Source organism: Microtus oregoni, unplaced genomic scaffold, assembly GCF_018167655.1.
Source record: "Microtus oregoni isolate MIOR12 unplaced genomic scaffold, Mior012 000017F_ref0000208, whole genome shotgun sequence".
Taxonomy (NCBI): domain Eukaryota; kingdom Metazoa; phylum Chordata; class Mammalia; order Rodentia; family Cricetidae; genus Microtus; species Microtus oregoni.
In genome coordinates, this window is record NW_024543076.1 from 23,542,928 (window position 1) to 23,563,949 (window position 21,022).

At 40.3% G+C, this 21,022-nt stretch overlaps 1 protein-coding gene across 1 annotated transcript in view; it reads left to right on the top strand.

Annotated features, from left to right (window-relative positions):
- The first annotated feature begins 5,244 nt into the window (after positions 1-5,244).
- Nkain3 (sodium/potassium transporting ATPase interacting 3) overlaps positions 5,245-21,022 on the top strand; it is a 657,293-nt gene continuing 641,515 nt past the window's right edge. Inside the window, exon 1 of the mRNA XM_041667306.1 lies at positions 5,245-5,672. Coding sequence (XP_041523240.1) covers positions 5,619-5,672 — 54 coding nt within the window. The 5' untranslated portion in view covers positions 5,245-5,618. The remainder of the gene's footprint in view (positions 5,673-21,022) is intronic.

The window sequence follows — 21,022 nt, forward strand, 5'->3', positions numbered from 1 at the left end:
GGAGGGAGAACATGAGCAAAGAAGTCGGGACCACGAGGGGAGCACCCACCCACTGAGACAGTGGAGCTCATCTATTGGGAGCTCACCAAGGCCAGCTGGACTGTGACTGAAAAAGCATGGGATAAAAATGGACTCTCTGAGCATGGCGAACAATGAGTGCTGATGAGAACCCAAGGACAATGGCATGGGGTTTTGAACCTACGTAATGTGATGGCTTTGTGGGAGCCTAGCCAGTTTGGATGTTCACCTTCCTAGAAATGCACGGAGGGGGAAGGACCTAGGACTTACCACAGGGCAGGGAAATCTGACTGCTCTTTGGGCTGGAGAGGGAGGGGGAGAGGGGGAAAAGGGTGGGAAGAGGGGGAGGGAAATGGGAGGCTGGGAGGAGGAGGAAATTTGTTTTTTTTTTCTTTTCTCAATAAAAAAAAAGTTAAAAAAATTCCATTCCTCATTTCCTCTTAGCATAGGCACATTACAGAAAGTCCACTGGTAAAAAATAAACACATTAGAAACATGCTCTCTCATGGTGAGTTAGACTTCTTTTTGATGAACCTACGGCATTACTGAGGACACATATAGACTCCAAATACAAAAAGAGCTGGTAGATACAGTTCAGCTTCAAATGCTACTTCTCATTCCCAGAAATATATTTTTTGAAATATCCAAACAAGCTTTATGTTTGCAAAAGGCTACATAGGATAAAAAAGTACCTTCATAAAGAGGTTTTCTTTTGACTCCTGTGAACTTTGGATTACCTTGGGTGAAATTTTTATACATTTTTAAATAAAACATAATTACATCACTTTCTTCTTCACTTTCCTCTCTCCAGCCCCTTCCAAATTCTCCAATTCCTTCCATGCAACCTCATTCTCAAACTGATAGCCTCTTTTTCTTTGATTGTTTTTACATATGTATGTCAGCTTATGTATCTGTATATGTACCTATGTGTATAATAATACACAGTGAAATAAATTTACCCTGATCAGATAAACACTACTGTGTGTGTGTGTGTGTGTGTGTGTGTGTGTGTGTGTGTGTGTGTATGTGTATGTGTGCGTGTGTATGTGATTTCAGGGATGACCATTTTGTATTAGATAATGTGATGAACACTACCCTGTGCGTGTGTGTGCGTGTGTGTGTGTGTGTGTGTGTGTGGTTTCAGGGCTGGCCATTTGGTATTAGATGACCAATTAGGGGCTCATCTCTGGGAGAGGCTGATTCTTACTCTCTCTGGAGTCATTAGTTATATATCACAGTACAGATTAAAGAAATGATTGTTCATTCTCTTGTTACTAATTTATTGGATGGTATGCATTTTTTTTGCTATTTTAATGGTCATTTAAACCTCATCTCAATTACTTGAATGAAAATGCCCGATGGGACAGTGAGTGATTCAGATCATGGACAGAGCAAGTACTATGGACGGAGCTAGAGCAAGGCCCTGTGTTCTGCCTCTTATGCCACATCAGGAAAGCAAACACTTAAACACACAGGAAAAAACTAAAACAGCATTCATTTTGAACTGTAAGTTTAGCTTAATGTTTCCTTTAAATAAGATAATAGTGTGTTTTGTGTAGTTGTGTATTTCTTCAGGATTTTATGTGCATGCTAAAATACTAGGGAAAAATGGAGAACTGCGGTGGTTTGAATGAAAATGTTCCCATAGCCTCATGTATTGGCATGCTTAGCACCCAATTTGTAAACGTTTGGGGAAGGAGGAAGAGCTGGTGTGTCACTAGGAGTGAACCTGGAGATTTCAAAAGCCCATGGCCAGGCCTGGTGACTCTCTCTTCCTTTCGCATATCCTGTGGACCAGGGTATAAAGCTCTCTGTATATTTCAGGGTATATACTGCTCCAGGGTCATGCCTGCCTTTGTGCTGCCATGCTCCCTGCCATGATGACCAGGGACTCATCCTCTGAAAATCCAAGTAAGCTCGCTGATTAAACGCTTTATTCTGTAAGAGTTGCCTTGGTCATGGTGTCGTTTTCCTGCCATAGAACAGTAACTAAGACAATAATTAAAATGATTTTCATAAGCAATAGATTTTGAATTGTAAAAGCCTTCGATACACACACAAAATGATAATATACATTATTATTTTGCATTAGTTACATATTTCAGACCCCAAGAAAAACTGCAAAAGAAATATGAAGTCCACAAAATAATCAGAAAGAAACTTCCAGACTGAGTCTTTATTTAAGGAGAAACAGGAAACCAGTTGCTCAAAGGAGACACTCTAAATTCTGAAAATTCAGAATGATGCCGCAGGCATGAATGAGACTTCACCTGTGAAAATGTTGTTGTCAAGGTTCAAGCATGTGTGAAAATTCATTTAGACTAGATGCATAGCAAAGAGAAGAGAATCTCATGGTTAAGCTTGGGTCCTATCCCTTAAGTATCTTGTTGTGTTTATGAAAAGATTCCAAAATACCTGTGATCCCAAGTTCCTTGAATAAGTACAACTCAACTAAGACATCCAGAAATCTGCACTTTCAGATCTGATATTTTAGGTGTGTTTTCTTCCCCTTATAGGCCTTTTCATTTGTAAATCTCAGAGTATTAGGGAAGAAAGATTATTAAAGGAGATTTATCAAATAAATAAATAAATAAGATACAAGAGGGGGGAAGAAACAAAGAAACAAAGGAACAGCAACAAAATGCCCTGCAATGCACTAATATGTTTAATAACAGGTATGTCGGCAGCTCGGGATTTCTAGTACCATTTAAAGATAAATCATAAAGGATGCAACCAACAAAAAGCAAAGCTTCATAAACCTCTAAAATTGCTATTAAAGTTGCCTTTTTAAAAAGATACATTTAAAACAAACCAATGCATTTTCAACTGTTTGAATTATACAACGACAAAATTCCAATCTGGCTCTCTTGGGAGATGAGGCAGAAGCATAAGCGGGCTTCAGGTTTTTTAAAACCATCTCACCTGTTAACACTGCTTCTGGGGAGTGGCCAGTACAAATCACCACAGCTTCCTCTAGGAGAGCACCCTCCCCCAGCATGTCCCTACATGCCCTGGCCAGTAGGTGAGTGTTTCTGTGCCCTAGGTTTTAGTGACAGCAAGGTGAGATGATGCCCAGAGGCTTTCAAATCAGATTGACTTGCCTCTGTATCCCTGTGCCTCCATGTGGTCATCAGGGAACTTTCTCTGTCCGTACCCACAGCTTGTCTATGCATCTACTTCAGTGGGGTTATTGTGGGGATCAAATGAATGAATAGGCACAGCGGCTGCTGCCTGGCACTTGACAAGCCTTGGGAGCAGGTTAACTATTGTATAGCGCTTCCTGAATAGATGAATTAAATCCCAAGTAAAATCCATTGTGGGTGAGCTCAAGAGAAGGACCACTGGTCTCATTCTCATGGTTCATCACAGCCTCAGGATATGAAGTGGTGGCTACAGTTTATGTAAGACGTAGGCAGACTTATCTGTTCCCTCTTCTGCAACCTTTTCCTTCAGTCACTAGAGTAGTCAGTGCTAAGACATTCTGCAAGTCTTTCCCCATACATTAAACTTTTTGTTTGCCAGTGTCTATCACTTTACTGCTCTCACTCTGCAATGATGGCCATGAATATGTTCTGTGTGTATAAAACCAGCACTCCCTCATGGTCCTTGAACAGGGATGTCTTAAAGTTAGGTTAAGAAATAAATAAAAAGACTTCTGACTACCCGTCTTCCTTCTCACAAGAATGAACAAAAATTGGACTTTCAACAATAAACCCTCTTGACTTTTTTAGACAGCAATTTGAGATAACTTGTCTGTTCTTAGTACAATTCCAGGGATATCATAAGTAGATTTTTCTTTGAAACAATATTGCTAAATTAGAAAAACAATGAATGCTGTTGGAAAAATTGAAAGAACAGGACACTTAATTACAAGATAAACAAAAACCAAATATCTTTTATGCCTGAATGGATTGGGAAAATCTACAAATAAGGAGCAAAGGTACCATGAAAATTCCTCACCTGTCCTGTCTTTACACACCAGGCTGACCTTCTGCTCAAAGAGACCAGCTGACTTGCGCCTCCAGGGTGTTGAAACAGCAGGCCTGAGACACCACCTAGCTTTCACCTTTTCTTAATCTATAAATCAAGAACCTACTAGGAGGGCAGCAGTGGGGTAAACAGTGTTTGGAGTCTTACTCTGAAATCGGCCTCTTTAAACGCAATTGGTCAGGGTTTTATTCCTGGTTCTCATAGAGAGTTATTTCAGCTACTTGTGCTGAGCCCTGCGGAAATTAAAGTCAGAACTCCCAGGCTCCCTTCTGTTGGTGGGCAGAGGAATCTGAGAATTTCTTTAGAATTCATGGAGTTTGTCTGGTACCTTAACTAACTAGAATAAGGTTTTATTCTCAGACTTTTCTCAGTTTATTTCTCTTTGCACAACCTCACATTTGCGTTTATTCTAGGACTACCTCATTATTATTAAAAGGCCATGCACGGCCCTCGCCTTCCCCTTGTCAATGGATGTCTCAGTGAAGAATCCTAGGGCACTCTGAATTAGATCCCTAAGATAATTTTCAGTGTCTCTGGTCTCTGAGCTCCTGGGGGAACATTATTCTCTGCTGCGATCCTAGTCAACTTTTTCTACAAGATTCCAGCAGGGGCGCCCTGCGCGAAAATAGTGACCATGACCTGAACCCAGAGCTGTGTGCCAGAACCCTTAGAGAGCCTCCTCTTATGGTCATGCCCACAGCCTCTTCCCTCCTTCCACGGTGGCTGCATCCACTGTCTGGATCTTGCCTTGTGTTGTGTAGAGCGCGTTCATTCTCACCTTCAAGCCTCTGGGCCATTCTTCTCCATACACCACCAAACTGAACTTGTACCTCCTCGAGGCCTCTTGGTTAAACCTAGCTCCCTGTTTAGCAGAGGCTTCCAACCCACTCTTCACACCCAAAGGGAAAACCCCAAGGCCTGCGACCCTGAGATTGTTCCTAGCACCACAGACGCAAATCCCCAGGGGCTTCCCAGATTGTCACTCATTCATATTCATTCGCTTTCTCTCAGTCACAATCTCTTTCTCTTTCCCCAGACTCCTAACAAGACAAGGCGATCCTCTCTCTTACACACACACACACACACACACACACACACACACACACACACACACCCCGAGGCAGACAGAGAGAGAGAGAGAGAGAGAGAGAGAGAGAGAGAGAGAGAGAGAGAGACTCAGTCAGTCGCAGGCACACAAGCTCACACGCCTACTCAGACAGCCCACCACACTTTCCAGACGCCCACCTCCAGCACACTCCCCTCCCCTAAAAGGCATTCACCCACTCATCAGCTGTAGCCTCTTTGGTCCCCCGCCCTCCCGTCCGGCTCACCCTCCCCAAGAAGCAGACCCGCGCGCTAGGAGGCAGGGACCCCCGGCAAAGCAGCGGCTCGGGAGCTCCGCACTGACCTCCGCCTGCCCTGCGTGCAGATTAACAAAGGCGGCAGCGAGCCCCAGCCCGACCCGACTGCAGCGAGCCAAAAGCTGGCCACGGGGCCCAGAGGCTGCTCAGGCGGCGAGCGCGCAGCGCGGGGTGATCAGAAGTCACGGGCACCGGTGTCTGAGCTCACAGATCTCTCTCAAGCCGCGCTGCTGGGACGCCGGCCACACCATGGGCTGCTGCACCGGGCGCTGCTCGCTCATCTGTCTCTGCGCGCTGCAGCTGGTAAGTGCCCCGTTGAGTCCGGGTTCTGGGAGCAGTCCTTCCTCCCGAACCGGCTTGTGGAGGTCTCTCCTTGGATCCGCAGCTCAGGGCTAAGGACCCGTGAGCCCGCTGAAAGCACTGGAGGGATTCCCACCCTCGCTGTCCCATCCAGGACGTCTGTGCCTTCAGCCCCTTAGCTCTTGCCCGCAGGAGGGCGCGGTCTTACTTCTGGTCCGGTGCGCTGCGTCGCCGCCACGCGGTCCTAGGGCAGCTGGGGTGGCGCTCCGGGAGAGTGATTTCCCCACCCCCCTGTCGGACACCTGGCGCGTGCACCCTCTGCAAACCCGCTGAAGTTATAGCGGGGTTCAGGGCTCGATCTTATCTGGACGGTTTTCAGGAGACAGAATGTTTAATTAGAAGCTGGCGCTTCTGAGACAGCAGGAGCCTCAGTTTTCTGGTGGTTCTTCCAGCAGTTGGAAGGTGATAGTTGAGGAGTCCAGGACTGGATTCGGATGTGCTTGGGAAGCACAAGTTGAGCTTCTGCCATTTCGTTTCTGCTTTTGATTATCTTGAAATGTTGCATGTTCGAGCTGCTACCGACCGAGAGCAATCTTGGGGGAGTGGACAGGGCTTCTCTTCGGTTTGGCGCCTTGCCCATGGGATGGGTGGAATTGGAAGTTGGAAACCAGGGTGGAAAGAAAAAGACCTTTCTGGCTCTAGGCAAATCCTCGCTATCCTTTTGTTATCGGGGCTGACACTGGTCTGTCTCATGGTCACCAGAAGTCAAGGCTGTAACCTCTGGAGCCAGACTTTTGTGAGTGAGATTAATTTGCCCTCTGCAATGCATTGCGTTTGCTTTGCCGCAAATCTCAGAGGTGTAACTAGGGTATTTAGTCAAGCCAGCGGAGAAGCTTTGCGCGAACTTTACCGGCTGTAACTCTAGCAGGGCTCATTAATCCGGCGACGTAATGAGTTAGTCTTTGTTCCTGAAGGCTTTTGTACGTTTTTATTTTTCCAGTTTTGCCAGTTTTCCCCTAAAGCTTCATCTTGTACGTGCTCATTGTTCTTTAATCCACGCAAAAGAGATAAATTCGTAAGCCTGTTGGACAACCTATGCTGCACTATGAGAAACACGCACCAAACGTATTTATTGTGTTTTCTTGAAATATATAAAACTGCACGTGAGCTTTTTTTCTTCAACCTTAGGGAAAAAATCAATGGATAACTTACCCAGTGATTTTTAGAAATGAACTTGACTTTTAAATTAGAAAACTGAGTATATTCGGTCAACCCTTGATTTTTATATATGCACAGAAACATCTGTGATTGTCTAATCATTGTAAGCAATATGAAGTTAGGATCAAAAGTCATTCTTTGTAAACACTACAAATGTTTAGCACCCAGAAGCGGGAACATAGTTGCTGAATTTATGACAATGCCTACATTCTGTCTATATAGCGTTTCTCCACAAACATCTCTTTTGACTCCTGAAATTACTCTCTGGGAGATACCCATTTCACTAATTTGCCTAAGGGGAACTCATAAAATTAAACTCCAACCCCCAAAGTAAGTTGTTGCTCTATGGTAAAAGCAGAAGGCTGATTATAAGCATGTGAGAACTAGATCCCACACTAAAGAAAGCAAATGTGTTGTCTCAGAGAGAGTTTCTATTGCTATGATAAGACATCTACCAATCCATATCACAGTCCATGATCAGCATTAGGGTGGGAACTCCAGGCAGGACCTAGGAGCAGAAACCGAAGCAGAAGCCATGAGGAATGAAGCTTCTTGGGGTTCTCCCCGAGGTTTGCTCAAGCTGCTTTTTCATGCACACTCAGTACCACCATGCCAGAAGTGATACCAGCGAGAGTGAGTGGGACTCCCACATCAATCATCAATTAAGAAAATGTCCAGGCCAATCTGGTAGGGTTATTCTCTCACCTGAGGTTTCCTCTTCTGAAATGATGACAGCTTGTGTTAAGTTGACAAGAAAAACAAAACGTCAGCTAGCATACTTTTTTCTATTGCTTTATTATACCACACATGCTCACATTATTTATATAAAGGGTTTATAGTGGATAGTTGAATTAATAGTTTTGACATGAATATTGGTTAATATTTGTATTTGCTTTAAGGAGAAAAAAGACACTGAAACAATATTGGAATTTCATCACCATTATGACCAGATTTATTTTTCTGAACTGTATAATAATTTTCAGGCACTGAAAGATAATTTATGAATTTTGTTTGAGAATACAGTGGTTACAGACAGTACATATTGTAGTTTCAGCATGCATTACTGAAATATGTTTACTCACAAATTTGTTAAGACCATTGCTCAATGTACAATAAGTCACACCCCAATTTGTAACGTTTCCAATGTCTTTGCTTTAGTATTCCCACTTCAGCTACTTATAGCAAACATTTGCATAATATTTTGACTATCCAGATAAAGTAAGAGACACAAAAATCTTTAAAAGCACAGATAAAGAAGGATGTGTCAAAATAATTATAAACGAATGAACTTTATGATAAGTTTTGAATCCTTGGTTATTGGATATCCACCTTTATTGATGTAATAAGCCAGTTGAACCAAATTAATAAATTCAGGTTGAATCTGTGCAAAACATTTTTGGATGGTCCCAGGGGAAGAGGAGAAAACCACTAAGAGAAACCATGGGGAGGGGCCTTTTAATGCCCTCTGGAATGAGCTTTCTCAAGGGCTAGGCCTGAAAAGAGAGTAACTGGGCTGGGTGGAGCTTCCCAACACTTCAGATATTTAGCACTTCTGTTTTGATTATGATTTATTTGAATGTGTATAATTCAATTTACAATAATAATTATATTTGATAACTGTCTCACAGAAATCTTGAGAATTTAAGAAATAAACTCTCTGAGCCCATGTTGGTCTGTTCCAGAATGCCTTGTGAAAGGACCCTAGCTTCCCAGGCCTGGCACATTTCCCACTGAATACAGTTCTCCCCTGTCCCTTACACCCTCCAACTCTTGGAAGATGGGGGTTATGAAACCTTAACAAGCACTGGGATGAAGAGAGAATGCCCTTTATTGCTCAGACATGATGCAGTGACTTCATATAGTAACAGTAAGAGTCAGCTACACATCATACCTGGATAGCCCAAGAGCTCCTCCTGAAAGACAAAGAAATGGGGGCTTTTCTGTGACCTCAATCCGTCTCATTCGAACTCCATTGGGTTTTCCTTTTGCGTGAAAAGCACCAGCATGGGAAATCTAACTAGCCAGAACTTACCATTTTTACATGGCTAATGTTGATGAACTTCAATTTGTGAACTCTGCTTTCTACCTCGCTACTTCTGCCCTAGTATTCATTTATTGCCTTTCATCCATGCAAATGTATGCGCTACGTGCTTGCCCCGCAATTCACATTTATGTTCTGACTTTGCGAGACCAGATTCAAGAGAAGATGGAAAGAATAAAGACAGGGGCATAGGAAACTTTGTAAAGTGATTCTCCCTAGGAAAAGTGATTTGTTTCCAGTTCACTCATCTCTCAAGTCACCAAAGAACTTTTAGGGTCCTCAACAATGAGGACTCTAAGAGAGGCATATGTAGATCTAATCTACATGGGAAGTAGAAAATTACAAGATCTCCTGAGTAATAAATTGGGAGCATGGGGACCTTGGGAGAGGGTTGAAGGTGAGAGGAGAGGCAGGGAGGGGAGCAGAGAAAAATATAGAGCTCAATGAAAATCAATAAAAAAGAAGCCAAAAAATAAAGAACTTTTAAATACATCTTATGCAAGGACGCTCTTGGTGCTGCTTGTTTGTCTAATAGCAAGTAGTCTACTATCAGGTGTGTAGGGTCTAGAGCAAAAATGAACACCCAGTCATACGTATGCTAAATCAGCTTTACTCACCGTATTTAAATGAATCTTAATTGTGTGTTTTAAATTCTTCCATCCCTGCCACATGGCATTTCAGAAACATTTTCTCTGAGCTGCCTCAGGAAAGTGTTGAACACACCACTGCAGGCATGGTTCCGACAAAGTATTAGTCATCTTCAGCATCACAACATCAGCCTCAGTAACACTAGGCATGCCATTACTTGGAGAACTTATTAAATTTTGTATTCTTTTGCCACGAGAGTCGTATTTCTTGTCAGAGCTAGTAATCAGCCCATTAAAAGTCAAAAGTAAGATGACATGTTTATAGTCACGAAACCCCTAAGCGATTTGCCTAAACAAGCAGCTATTAACATATAGATGGGCTGTATGTTTTGTTTTAGAGAGCAATCTCCCCAGTTAAGGAAAATTAGCATTTACTTGCTGTCAGTGAAAGCAAAGTTTCAAGACTTTCTATTCTAACTTCCAGCCATATTGTGAGCAGAGCACCTGCGATATTCGAAGGCTCACATAAGTGTGTTGGTGCATTAATGATGGTGCTTATCTGTGCTGAGTTCTGAATTAAATCCTGTGAAATATACTGCTCTCCTCCCAGAAATACTGGACAGTATGGAAACATTTTTAATTTGTAACATAGATGTTATTTATTTACATAGTTTAATTTAAATAGCTCTCTTTATTCTGTGCATTATAATTCCCCTTTAAGGATTATGTTATTTTAGGCATATTGGTGTTCTGTCTGTATGACTATCTGTGCACCTCATTTGTACAATGCCTGCTGAGACTGGAAGAGGGCATCCAACTTCCTAAAACTGGAGTTAAAGAAGGTTTTGAGTTGCCCCAAGGGTGTTGAGAATTAAACCCTTGTCCACTGGAAGAATATTCTGTGCTCTTAACTGCTGAGCCATCTCTTCAGTCTTGCAATGTAATTCTTACTTCTTTGCCTTTATTTCAATATTCTGTTCCATCCTATGAAACTTAAAAAAGGTTAAGAAAATTAATTTTTGGCTGATGGTGAGATTTTGTCTGCTCTGAAAATCACCTTGTATTAGCCAAGGCTGAGGGTTGACCTATACATCATATACAGAAGAATGAGCTGTGCTGTTACAAAATATAGAGCTACAGGATGAGGTGGAGAAGGTCAAAAACATAATCCAAGAAGAGTTTCATGTTTTTGAAGAAACTGAGGTGACAAGACTCTTGACTGTTTCTTGGAATTTTCCCACAAGCACTCAGAAATCTTCCCATATAAATGACCTCACTTTTGGTTCAAGTTCAGGCAGCAGTAGACTTAATAACCAAGATTAGCCATCACAGAACATATTACTATTATATGTGATATACATACATGCACACACACAAACACACACGCACATATGAATACTGATACTTTGGGTTCTTTTCCTGGAGACCAAGTCACTTCATATCATAGTCTTTATGAAAAGGCTTCTGGGTCATATTTCATGATTTAGCAATAGAGATACTTTATCTCATGGGAATTATTAATAATTTTATTGATTTAGCATAGCACTAAGCTGAGCTTTGTGTCTTTGCTTAATCACCAATAAAGTTACATGGCAGCTTGTTTTTATGCAGGCTAGTAAAGAGACAATCCTACTAGTAGAAAACAGATGGGAATTCTCTGAGATGAGTTATGCCTTCTACAAATGACAGGTTGATGTACCTGATGTTAGGATCTAATCGGAAGATGTTGTCTTTATTAAGGTAATTAAATAAAACAATTAATATAGATCGTAGGCCAGTATGGCTAATGTCTCTGTAAAAGGGAAATTTGTACAAAAACATGTGCAAGCACAGAGGAAGGTGAAGGGATGTTTCCCAGAGAATGCTAATGAAGAATAGGATGACAGTGAGCCGCCCCAGGCCAGAAAATTCAGAAACTGCAGGCAAACCACCAGGAGCTAGAAAGAGGCATAATGCTCCCTACTGGACCTTGACTCTGCTGAACACTTAGTCATGTACTTTGGTCTGTCTGAACTGTAAGACTGTAAGTTTATTTTTTTTTAAGCTTTCTTATGGCAGATTGGGCTTGAGGTGCTGTATCAGGTGGCTCCTTCATGGGGGTGTTGGACCTGGATATCAGAATGACACATGGGATGTATGAGAGACAATATGATAGCATATTCTGAATAGCACAAGGTTTGGATGGACTAGCACTCAAGTGAGAAAAGTTATTTGGGTTGGGAAAACTTAGAAAGACTCTGGACTTTCCTTAAAACTACCAAGGAGATAGATGCTTTATTTCTGAATGGAAAGGGAAAGGGAAAGGAGCTGGGTCTCCTAGGCTGACAGGGTCACTGAATGTGTTGTCTCTATAAGCTTTGCATATGCGTTGCTTTTTTTTTTTTTTTTGAGGCTTACTGGCTATCAAGCCATAGAGTCAATTTGATGGATTCCTAAAGAGTATTTTGGAATGGTTGGTGTAGTAGTTTGAATGTAATTTGCCCCCATAAGCTCATAGGGAGTAGCACTATTAGGAAGTGTGATTTTGTTGGAATAGTTGTGGCCTCTTTGGAGGAACTGTGTCACTGTGGGGGTGGACTCCGAGGTCTTTTTTGCTCAAGTTTCACTCAGTGTTACACTCAGATTACTTCCTGTTGCTTGTGAGTCAAGATGTAGGGCTCACAGCTGCTTCTTAGGCACCATGTCTGCCTATATGCCCCATGTCATGCCATGATGATAGTGGACTAAACCTCTGAAAATAGAAGCCACCCCAATTAGATGCTTTTACTTTAAAAGAGTTGCTGTGGTCATGGTGTCTCTTCACAGCAATAGAAACAACCCTAACTATAGCAAAAGTTGGGGCAAGGGATGAGGTATTGCTGCGATAGGTCAGACCATGCTTTTGTTTGGAGTAATTTGGACTTTTGGGAGTTTGGGTTAGGAAAGCAGTGGCATACTTTGAGCCTTGATTAATTGACTATACTAGTAGGAACATGGAAGACAGTGGTACTGAGTTGGCCTGAACTGTGGGACCTGGGTCTAAAGGTTTCAGAGGAGAATTTTAGAATGTTCCCTAAAGATAGCTGTGAGTGAAAAATGTGGGAGCTTGGACAGCAAATGACCTTGCAGGTGTAATTTTTAAGAGGAGAAGGGGAGGTAGGGTCTGTGTTAGAATGGGCTAGGATGCAGTGGTAAAGGGGATAGGAGGCAAAGGAGAAGATAAAGGGGGCAAAGAAAATGTAGGAAGGGGTATTTGTCTAAGAGGGACAAAGGATTGCTTCTGGATAGTGAAGAGACAGACTTGGCACATAGGCAAATGACAGTTTATAAAGGTAAAGGAGAAAGCCATGTGTCAGGACAAGGCGTTTAATTATAATTGGGTGTGTTAATTAGGGTAGCCAAAGGGAGACTGATTGCTGGACTTTAATACTTTTATAGCTTGACCTTGGTAGTCAGCCTCAGGAGAAGGAAATGGCCAAATAAGGATGGTGGTGGCAAGTGTTAGGAAAGTAATCTAATGATTTTCAGCAAGGCAGAGGGAATAGTAGAGAGAGGGAAAAGGGCCATATGTTCGAGTGGGCTAGTGTCCCTTCAAACCATGTTTTGAATTTCAATTTTAGGGATACTCGTTGATGAATATTTTATAAACTTACAGGTTAAAAAACATTTTTTTTTTTAGGTGCAACAAAGATTCCTGCTTTTAATCCTCTTAACATGAATTTGTGTTAATGCCTACAAATCTCTATGCTTTTTCTGGGGAGATACAACACATACAGCTAATCAACCTAGATAAGGAACCCAAGTAGACCAAATTATGGACACTACCAAAGTCCAGTTTGGTGAACCAACATATTTTGTTGAGGTTACTTACATAAATACTGGTGAGAGTTTACTTATAGGTACAGAAATGGTTCAGAGACAGCAGTATCACCAAAACCCATCACAGCATGGGTGACAGCAGATAACACTGGGAGCCTGTAGCATACAGCACAGCCTTCAGGCAGCTGATCAGGTTGGAGATGGTCCTTTCCAGGTGCCTCGGTTGGTCTAACCTCTTTCTTCCAGTTGTTTTGGGCTCAGAGTCATTGAAGTTTTTCTCCTCTGGCTTTTCAACACTGCTCTTCTGAGAATCCTCCTTAAAGTTTAGCTTCACTTCCTGGGAGAGGGACATTCAGCTTTTATTGTTTACTCTGGCAGGGAAAGGCCGATTGAATCAGATCAGTTTCAGGGACTTCTGAAACTGTTTTGAGTTTTTTACCTTCCTGTTTAGGGAGCTTTCCTTGTAAAAGTAAATGTTGTAATCTTAGATTAAACTGTTAAAAAACACATGCATCCACAATAGACTATCATCTTTCCCCTTAAGGATGATTCTTTTATTTTTTTTTGTTTTGTTTTCGTTTTTCAAGATATGATTTCACCATGTATCCCTGACTTTCCTGGAACTCATTCTGTTGATATGTCTGGCCTCATACTCACTGCAACCCACCTGCCTCTGCCTCCTGAGTGCTTGGGATTAAAGGCTTGTCACCATTGCTCGGCTCAAGGATCATTTTTTATCAATGATTGAAGTGAATGCTAAGGTAACACAAATATGCCTCATAAAACAATCTAATATATGTTCTAATTTTGGCATATTTTGCAAAGATTCTCAAATAAAACGGGAGCTGGGCTTTGAATGTCCTGTCATCGAAATGCTTGCCTAGTTATAGACATTAACATAACTACAATACACAGCACACACACACACACACACACACACACACTTTCAGATAGAGCCTTATGTAGTCCAGGCTGGCTTCAAATTTGTGATGATCCTTCTGCCTCATGAGTATTGGAATTGTAAGTATGCACTGAGTTCCTAAAGCCTAAATTTCTAATGAAGGAAATCTTTCAAACTGTGTTTTATAAGAAGATCATACTTTAGATTTGTATTTAGTTACAAGACAGAAATGCATATGCCCTTTCAGCATTGAAATCTCTGTCCTAAACATCCTTTAGAATGGAAGTTTTGCCTCAGTTTTTACTTTCTGCTCCACCTTAGCTTTATTTCTAGCTGGCCAACAGTGAGCTAAGGCACTTGGGCACTAGAGCCAGCTTGTCCCAGCTGGGAAGAGTTTACTATAAGGTTTTCAGAAATTTTGTGAGCCAATTGTTAAACAAAGTTTTATTAAAGATTAACTATATAAGCTATAATTAAATTATTTAGAAACAAAAGTAATGCATATTCAGAAGTCAACATATTTACCATCTGGGCATGGTTTACATTTACAATACTGTTGGGTATAACTTTCATACGAAAGTGTGCAGTTTACTGAACATTTCATCCAAGTTTTGCAACTAGTGCCATCAAATTGGTAGCAAAAATTCTATTATGGAAGATGTATTTCCATATGCAAGTATACAAATGTCAGGCCACTCTGCTGTCTCATAGAGCCCATCATTAAACATTTACTAACTCACCAACAGGCGAAGTCTTTCATCAGAGGGCTAGTTTTCTGTCTATCAATGGTAACTTATTAAAAAGCCTTTGATTAATTCTTTATACAATTAATTTATGCATTAACTAATTCATGCGATGAAAGCATAATGTATAATTTAGATATTTTGATTATTTCTTTGAGTGCATCTGTAAAATTATTGAGACATAATGGACAAGATTTTATTTTAAAAGTTGCTGTACTAACTCCTGCATATATTTAAAAAATCATGGTATTGACTTTTGAATAATCATGTTCATCTTTCTCTAAAATGTTCATATATTTTGCTGATGTATAAGTAAGTCAGGAATTAAAAAATGACATATTCCTCGGCAAATGGCTAAAACAAGAATCCTTCCCCATGAGAGACTCATTTCTACTTATTTTGTATTGACTGGGTCCCACGAGCAAGGGCTAACTCCAATACGCAGTGAGCTGTCTGTATTATTGGTCCTAATTAGTTCTTCCCATGAGGATGTCAAAGAATCAACATCAAAAGGATTCAAATGTTTTTTTATACCCACATCTGGCTCTTCAGCCTGGAAAGAACTTCTATTTTCCATTGTCTCCACATTAAATAGTAGTAAACATTTAACTTTAAAGGAGATCCCAAGAAGTAGTAAGCATACACTAAAAGGTATTTAGTATATAATATTTAATATCTGATATTTTAAAAAGAAGTCATTGATACAACATGGACCCAATCCACTTACATCAAGAATTTGTTTGCTTCATTCTTTAAAATGTCTTCAGGAGGCAGGTATTATCATATTATCATTTATAGATGAAAAAGCAGAAATGTGAAAAATTAAGGAGTGTATTGAAGTGATATATTTTTCTTATTTGTACATCTTGAATGCATGAAGGCATATAATGCTTTCAGTTATATCATAATATGTAGAAAATGTGGTAAAAGAACTCCGTGGAATGTTATGGCTGTTTTAAAATAAATGGGCTAATGCCAAAGATGTTACAAAGTGTAATTATTTTAGCAAGCCATTTCATCACAGGAAATGTGACTTTTAAAGTGTGATGTAGATGACTTGAGTCCCAACTAGATATGTTGGACTCTTGGAAACAGCTTTTGTTTTGTTTGCAATTTCAGTAGAAAGTAGCTTTTCTCATTAGTGATATCTATTTTTAGGGTCCCTCAGGAGGTACCCTGTTGCATTTGAAACAAAAGATTGATACACAAGCTATCTGTGCTTTTTGCATGCTCCATTTTCTCTAGCAGATGAACCACTTCTGACAAGCTTTCTTGCTGCCCGATATAACCTGTTAATCCCACTGGGATCTGTACTCACAAGTGTCTTCTCTTCTGTAGAGTTGCAGTCACTAATCCTTCTTGCTATCTGACAAGAAACTCTTACTTGGCCTTGGAGTACTCACATGCTAAAAATCGGAATGTTATAACCACATCATTGAATTGATGGCTTAAATGCGGGGCCTCTTAGAAAGCAGCATTAGACGAAGGCTTGCAACCATTAAGGGCCTGCCAAGATCCTCTAACAGCCTTTTCATCTCACAGAGAGCTGTGGTTGGAAGCAAGCAGATGGAGCTGTCCTCAGGGATCCCTCACATGTAAGCCTTGTTGAGTCATTTCACAAGTAGGAGACTGAATGTTTTATAACATTTCACAGTCCCTACATCATACGGAAGATCCTTGGTCATCTATTATTCATGTGTTTGTTTGGCTGGACCAGGAGTGTCTTAACACACTATTTTTAACTCCTTCACTACTAGTGGTAATTTTGTTAGAAGGCAGAGTTTTGGGGACTTCAGTATAAGAAATATCATGATTGAGTAGCTCCCTTTTTCTCTTATAACTACCAAAAGTATAGAATACTGATTTTCTTAGTGTATCTTTCTATAATGAAGATGAACTATCTTGGCATTTGAAAAAAATTAGGATAAATTTTATTTCAGATAATTTAGTCACAGTACATTTAGGTCATTTTCACATATGGAAGGTTGTACCAAGATTAAAGAGATTCTTACATTTAAATATATTTCAGATGTATAAACTTTGCATCTTTAGTTTTTGATTGTCACATAAAAATTTGACTACACAATATAAATTAGTTGTTATTTTACTGATAAAAAGTTTCAAGTGCCTTCAGAAGACTGGCTTATGTAAATAAAACTTCATTCTTTGGACTTCAGAATAATTTTCAATTAAGAGGTGATCTAAATATAGATTTAGAGTGATCAGATGCTTTCTCTGAGATGAAAAAAAAAAAGAGAGAAACCAATGAGACACTTCTTTTCTATAGGCCTAAGAATTACCCTGAGGGATGGTCAACTGATGAGAGCCAAACTCTTCAACCTGCTCAACAGAAGCTGCCTTTGTGATGGGCAGGCAATATATAGCACTGTGCTGCAAGTTAAACAAGCAGAGCCCAGATCTGAATGTGATATCACTGTTAGGAGCAGGCATATCATAATAGAAACAGATTGACATTAGAAATAGGTTGTCTGGATGAACTAAATATGAATGAAAAGAGTGCAGTGAAGTAGGACAAATTTAATATGCCTCATCTGCATCCCCAAGGAATACAGCCATTGAACATTTGTAGAAGTCCCTGGTATTTAGATTTCCTGATTTCTGTGCCTCTCAAGTAATTGGGAAAAATGATGTTTGGGGTTGGATTCCGTTATGTATTCATATATAAACTCCAGTGTGGTTAGTGGCGATATTTTACAAGAGTATCCTAGATATGATGATTGAATAGTAACAAATTACAGACAAAAGATGAGTCAATTATATAGCATTTTAAGCAACAAATATTAGATCCCAAATTTGTCAGCATCCTATGTAGCAATTAGCAGGGAGTTCTTAAAAAGGAGTGGTGACTTTCTAGTTCTTACAGTGAAGTATTTTGAAATATATATGTTCAAACTTCATCAGAAAAGTAGTTTGGAAACACATGTAGTTGAGAAGGGAAATGAAGGAATTCAAACATTGGTTAATAATGAATTATTAAAATTTCAAGCAAATGTGTCAGAACGCTCAAGAAAACATTCCCCTCACCTCTTTTCATCTCTGTTTTCTTCTCTCCTGGAACCACTGTCCCATGCTGTGAGTTCTGACTCAACCCATTTGATAAGCCAGTTTTTCCAGAACCAAGGGCATATATCTGTTGTCTTTAGTTCTTCAACTTTTTTTACAGTTATCTTTTTTATTAGATTAAATATTCCAATTCTTCTGCACTGTTTTCCATAGTGATAATCTATCTCCTATGTGATCAATTGTGTTAGTGAGATTTTTCTACTGTGCTTTTTATTTGCTATGTTGAATTTATTTCTAACTTTAGTTTGTTTTGTTTTTTTCATTATTTTGAAATCTTTATCAAATTCTTTTTGAATAACCTTACTCTTCATTTTATCCATTCGTTTGGTGTGTGTTTTCTCCTAGCTTCTTCTTCTTCTATTCTAGTCTTTCCAAAATCTCTCTTCCCCTGGAAGCTTGGAGCAAAAAAAGAAGCTACAAGAATAGCTCTCATTGGTCAGAAGCACATTCTTAGGCTAAGTGATTTACCGTGGCAACACAAGGGTCAAAGGCCATAGGAACAAAACTGCAATTTGGGGTAGGCACAGTGCCCCACGACAATTTTGAGACACAGATCCCAAGTAGATTGACTATTAAAGAATTGGCATGCTTTTCCTACTAACCTTGGTTGGACATCTGGGTCCCTGAACTTATACTTGACTGCAAGGTTTTAAACTCATGATCTATACACAAAAGACCTTTTGTCTGGTTTGCACTTGCTTTGAGGTGAAAGTGAGCACCTCACTGTCACCACAACTGACTCTGTTGAGACTGTAAATAATATACTTAAGTCCTTTCTTTAGAAGCAGGAAGAATGAAGAATAATAAGAGCAGAGAGCTTACTAAGAAACTAAGGCCCCTTTTCACTCTACTATGATGGTTTCCAAGTTTTCCTAGCTGCTCCCAAGGCTTGATAGCTAGTAAGCAGTGATTCCTTTCTATGCTAGAGGACTGTGTGGATAGATGGGTAGTTAGGCACATCAGAAGCTAAATTAGCTCTGCCTGCCCTGCTGATCTCTGAATAGTGTTTTCCTGCTAAGAATGAAGAAGACACACAAGTGCCCATTCTGATATTAGGTACACTAGGTTATTGTCCAGCAGCTGCTAGCTGTGACTTGATATGTCCACTTGTCCACTGATATTCATGGCATGAACTCTATGGCTCCCATGGTAGCAGTCTGGCTGTGTCTCCCCAAAGTTATCACACACACACACACACACACACACACACACACACACACACACACTAACATGGCATTCTAATGGAAACTCTCAAGGGCTTTCTGGAGCAATGTTTTATAATCCATCGTTTTCTCCCCATATGGCTGAGAAATTTCTAGTAAAGACAATTTTGAGAACAAGTGGCATCAGAAACCAATACCTTATGGTGAGTGTCACAGATTACACAGGTGCATAAAAGGTGCCATCATAGAAAAAGAGTCTGACATTAATTCAGTGTGTAAGTGATCACCTATTAATTGTCTACCTCCCATCTAATTATTTAAAATTGCTACCTGGGGCTCGGGAGTTGATAAATGCACCACTCTCTAACTCCATTGATTTTTCTCTCCTTGTAAATCCATTGTGGTGACTGCTTTGTAATTATGCTTTTCCACAAAATGACAGGAATGATGAAATTCTATGAATACTTCCTTCTGAGCAAGATGTGTTCTGTAGCTTCTGGAAGATTTGGGAAACTATTTCTAGGGTTATCTAAAAAGTAAAATAGAATGGATCTGCTTGTCCTGGAAAAGAGAAACAGTTGGTATTGGTGACAGCATGAAATAAGCATGCATAGACCTACAAGTGCTCCTCCTATTTGTAAATCAAACACTTGATGTTTACTCATTGATACAGTAAATTTGAATAACTATTTGCATTCAAATGTGAAATCAAATCTATTTTATGCTTTATTTATGCATATAAGTCAGTTACTTTGTTACTGTAAGTTTTCAGCTAGGGGTGGAGCATCTGGGAAACTGTACAGTGAACTCCTAGAGTTGTTGTTCAGTGCACATTTTAGATGAATGTTGGGTGTTGATATTCTCATCAAAGGACGTGAGATTTATCCACTATGTAGCTATGGAACAAGTCAGCTTGTAACGTTGTCCATCTCCTCCCCAGTTTCCACTGAGAGTTTGTGAATTTAAATGCTGGGTGTTGGTGAATTTATGTAGAAGGCGGCACACCCCCAACTCCCAGGCATAGTTCTCAAGATATTCCATGACTCAAGGACTGATTAAAATGTAGCTCTGCTTTGCTTCAGAGTGAGCAGCTCTCTTGGGTGCTTTTTTTCTTGGTCCATTTCTTCTCTGTCCACTCTACTTTCACTTAATCTTAGAGTCCCATCAAGGGTCCTCAGCTCCTGAGAGGAGAAAAGAAGAGGACCCAGAGACAGAGCTCCAGAATTCCATTTGTGACTTTTTCTGTAAAACAAAACGAAACAAACAAAAACCCGAGGCTCGATGCATTGTAAACAGGTGAGTTAATATTCTGCATTTCCAGGCTGAAGAGATACTTACTGCTTTTGTAGAAGGTCTCTCAGAACTCATAACTAGTGGTTCATAACCATCTGCAACTCTGATTCCAGGGGATCTGATGCCTCTTCCTACCTCTGTGCACAGCAGCAAGCTTCTGATGTACTTTAATGTAGGTCCACACACATATACATAGGTAGAATATAAATAATGAATAGTTTTTGTAGTAAAAGGAATGTTTGTGATTTAAGCATGGAGAACCCAACAGGCATATAATAAGGTAACAGGTTTGGGGAGTGCTCGTAACCCCAGCATTGGGTGAGGCAGAGACAGAGGAGAGCACTGTGGTCACTGACTGTCAGTTTAGTGTTACCGTCAGTGAGAGACCCTGTCTCAAAGGAGTAAGTGGAAAGTGATAGAAGAGGATCTTGATGCCCTTCTGTGATCTCCACAAACAGAGAGATTGGCATGCATGCATGTACCCACACAGGCTCATGCACCATCACGCATACAGAAAACATACTT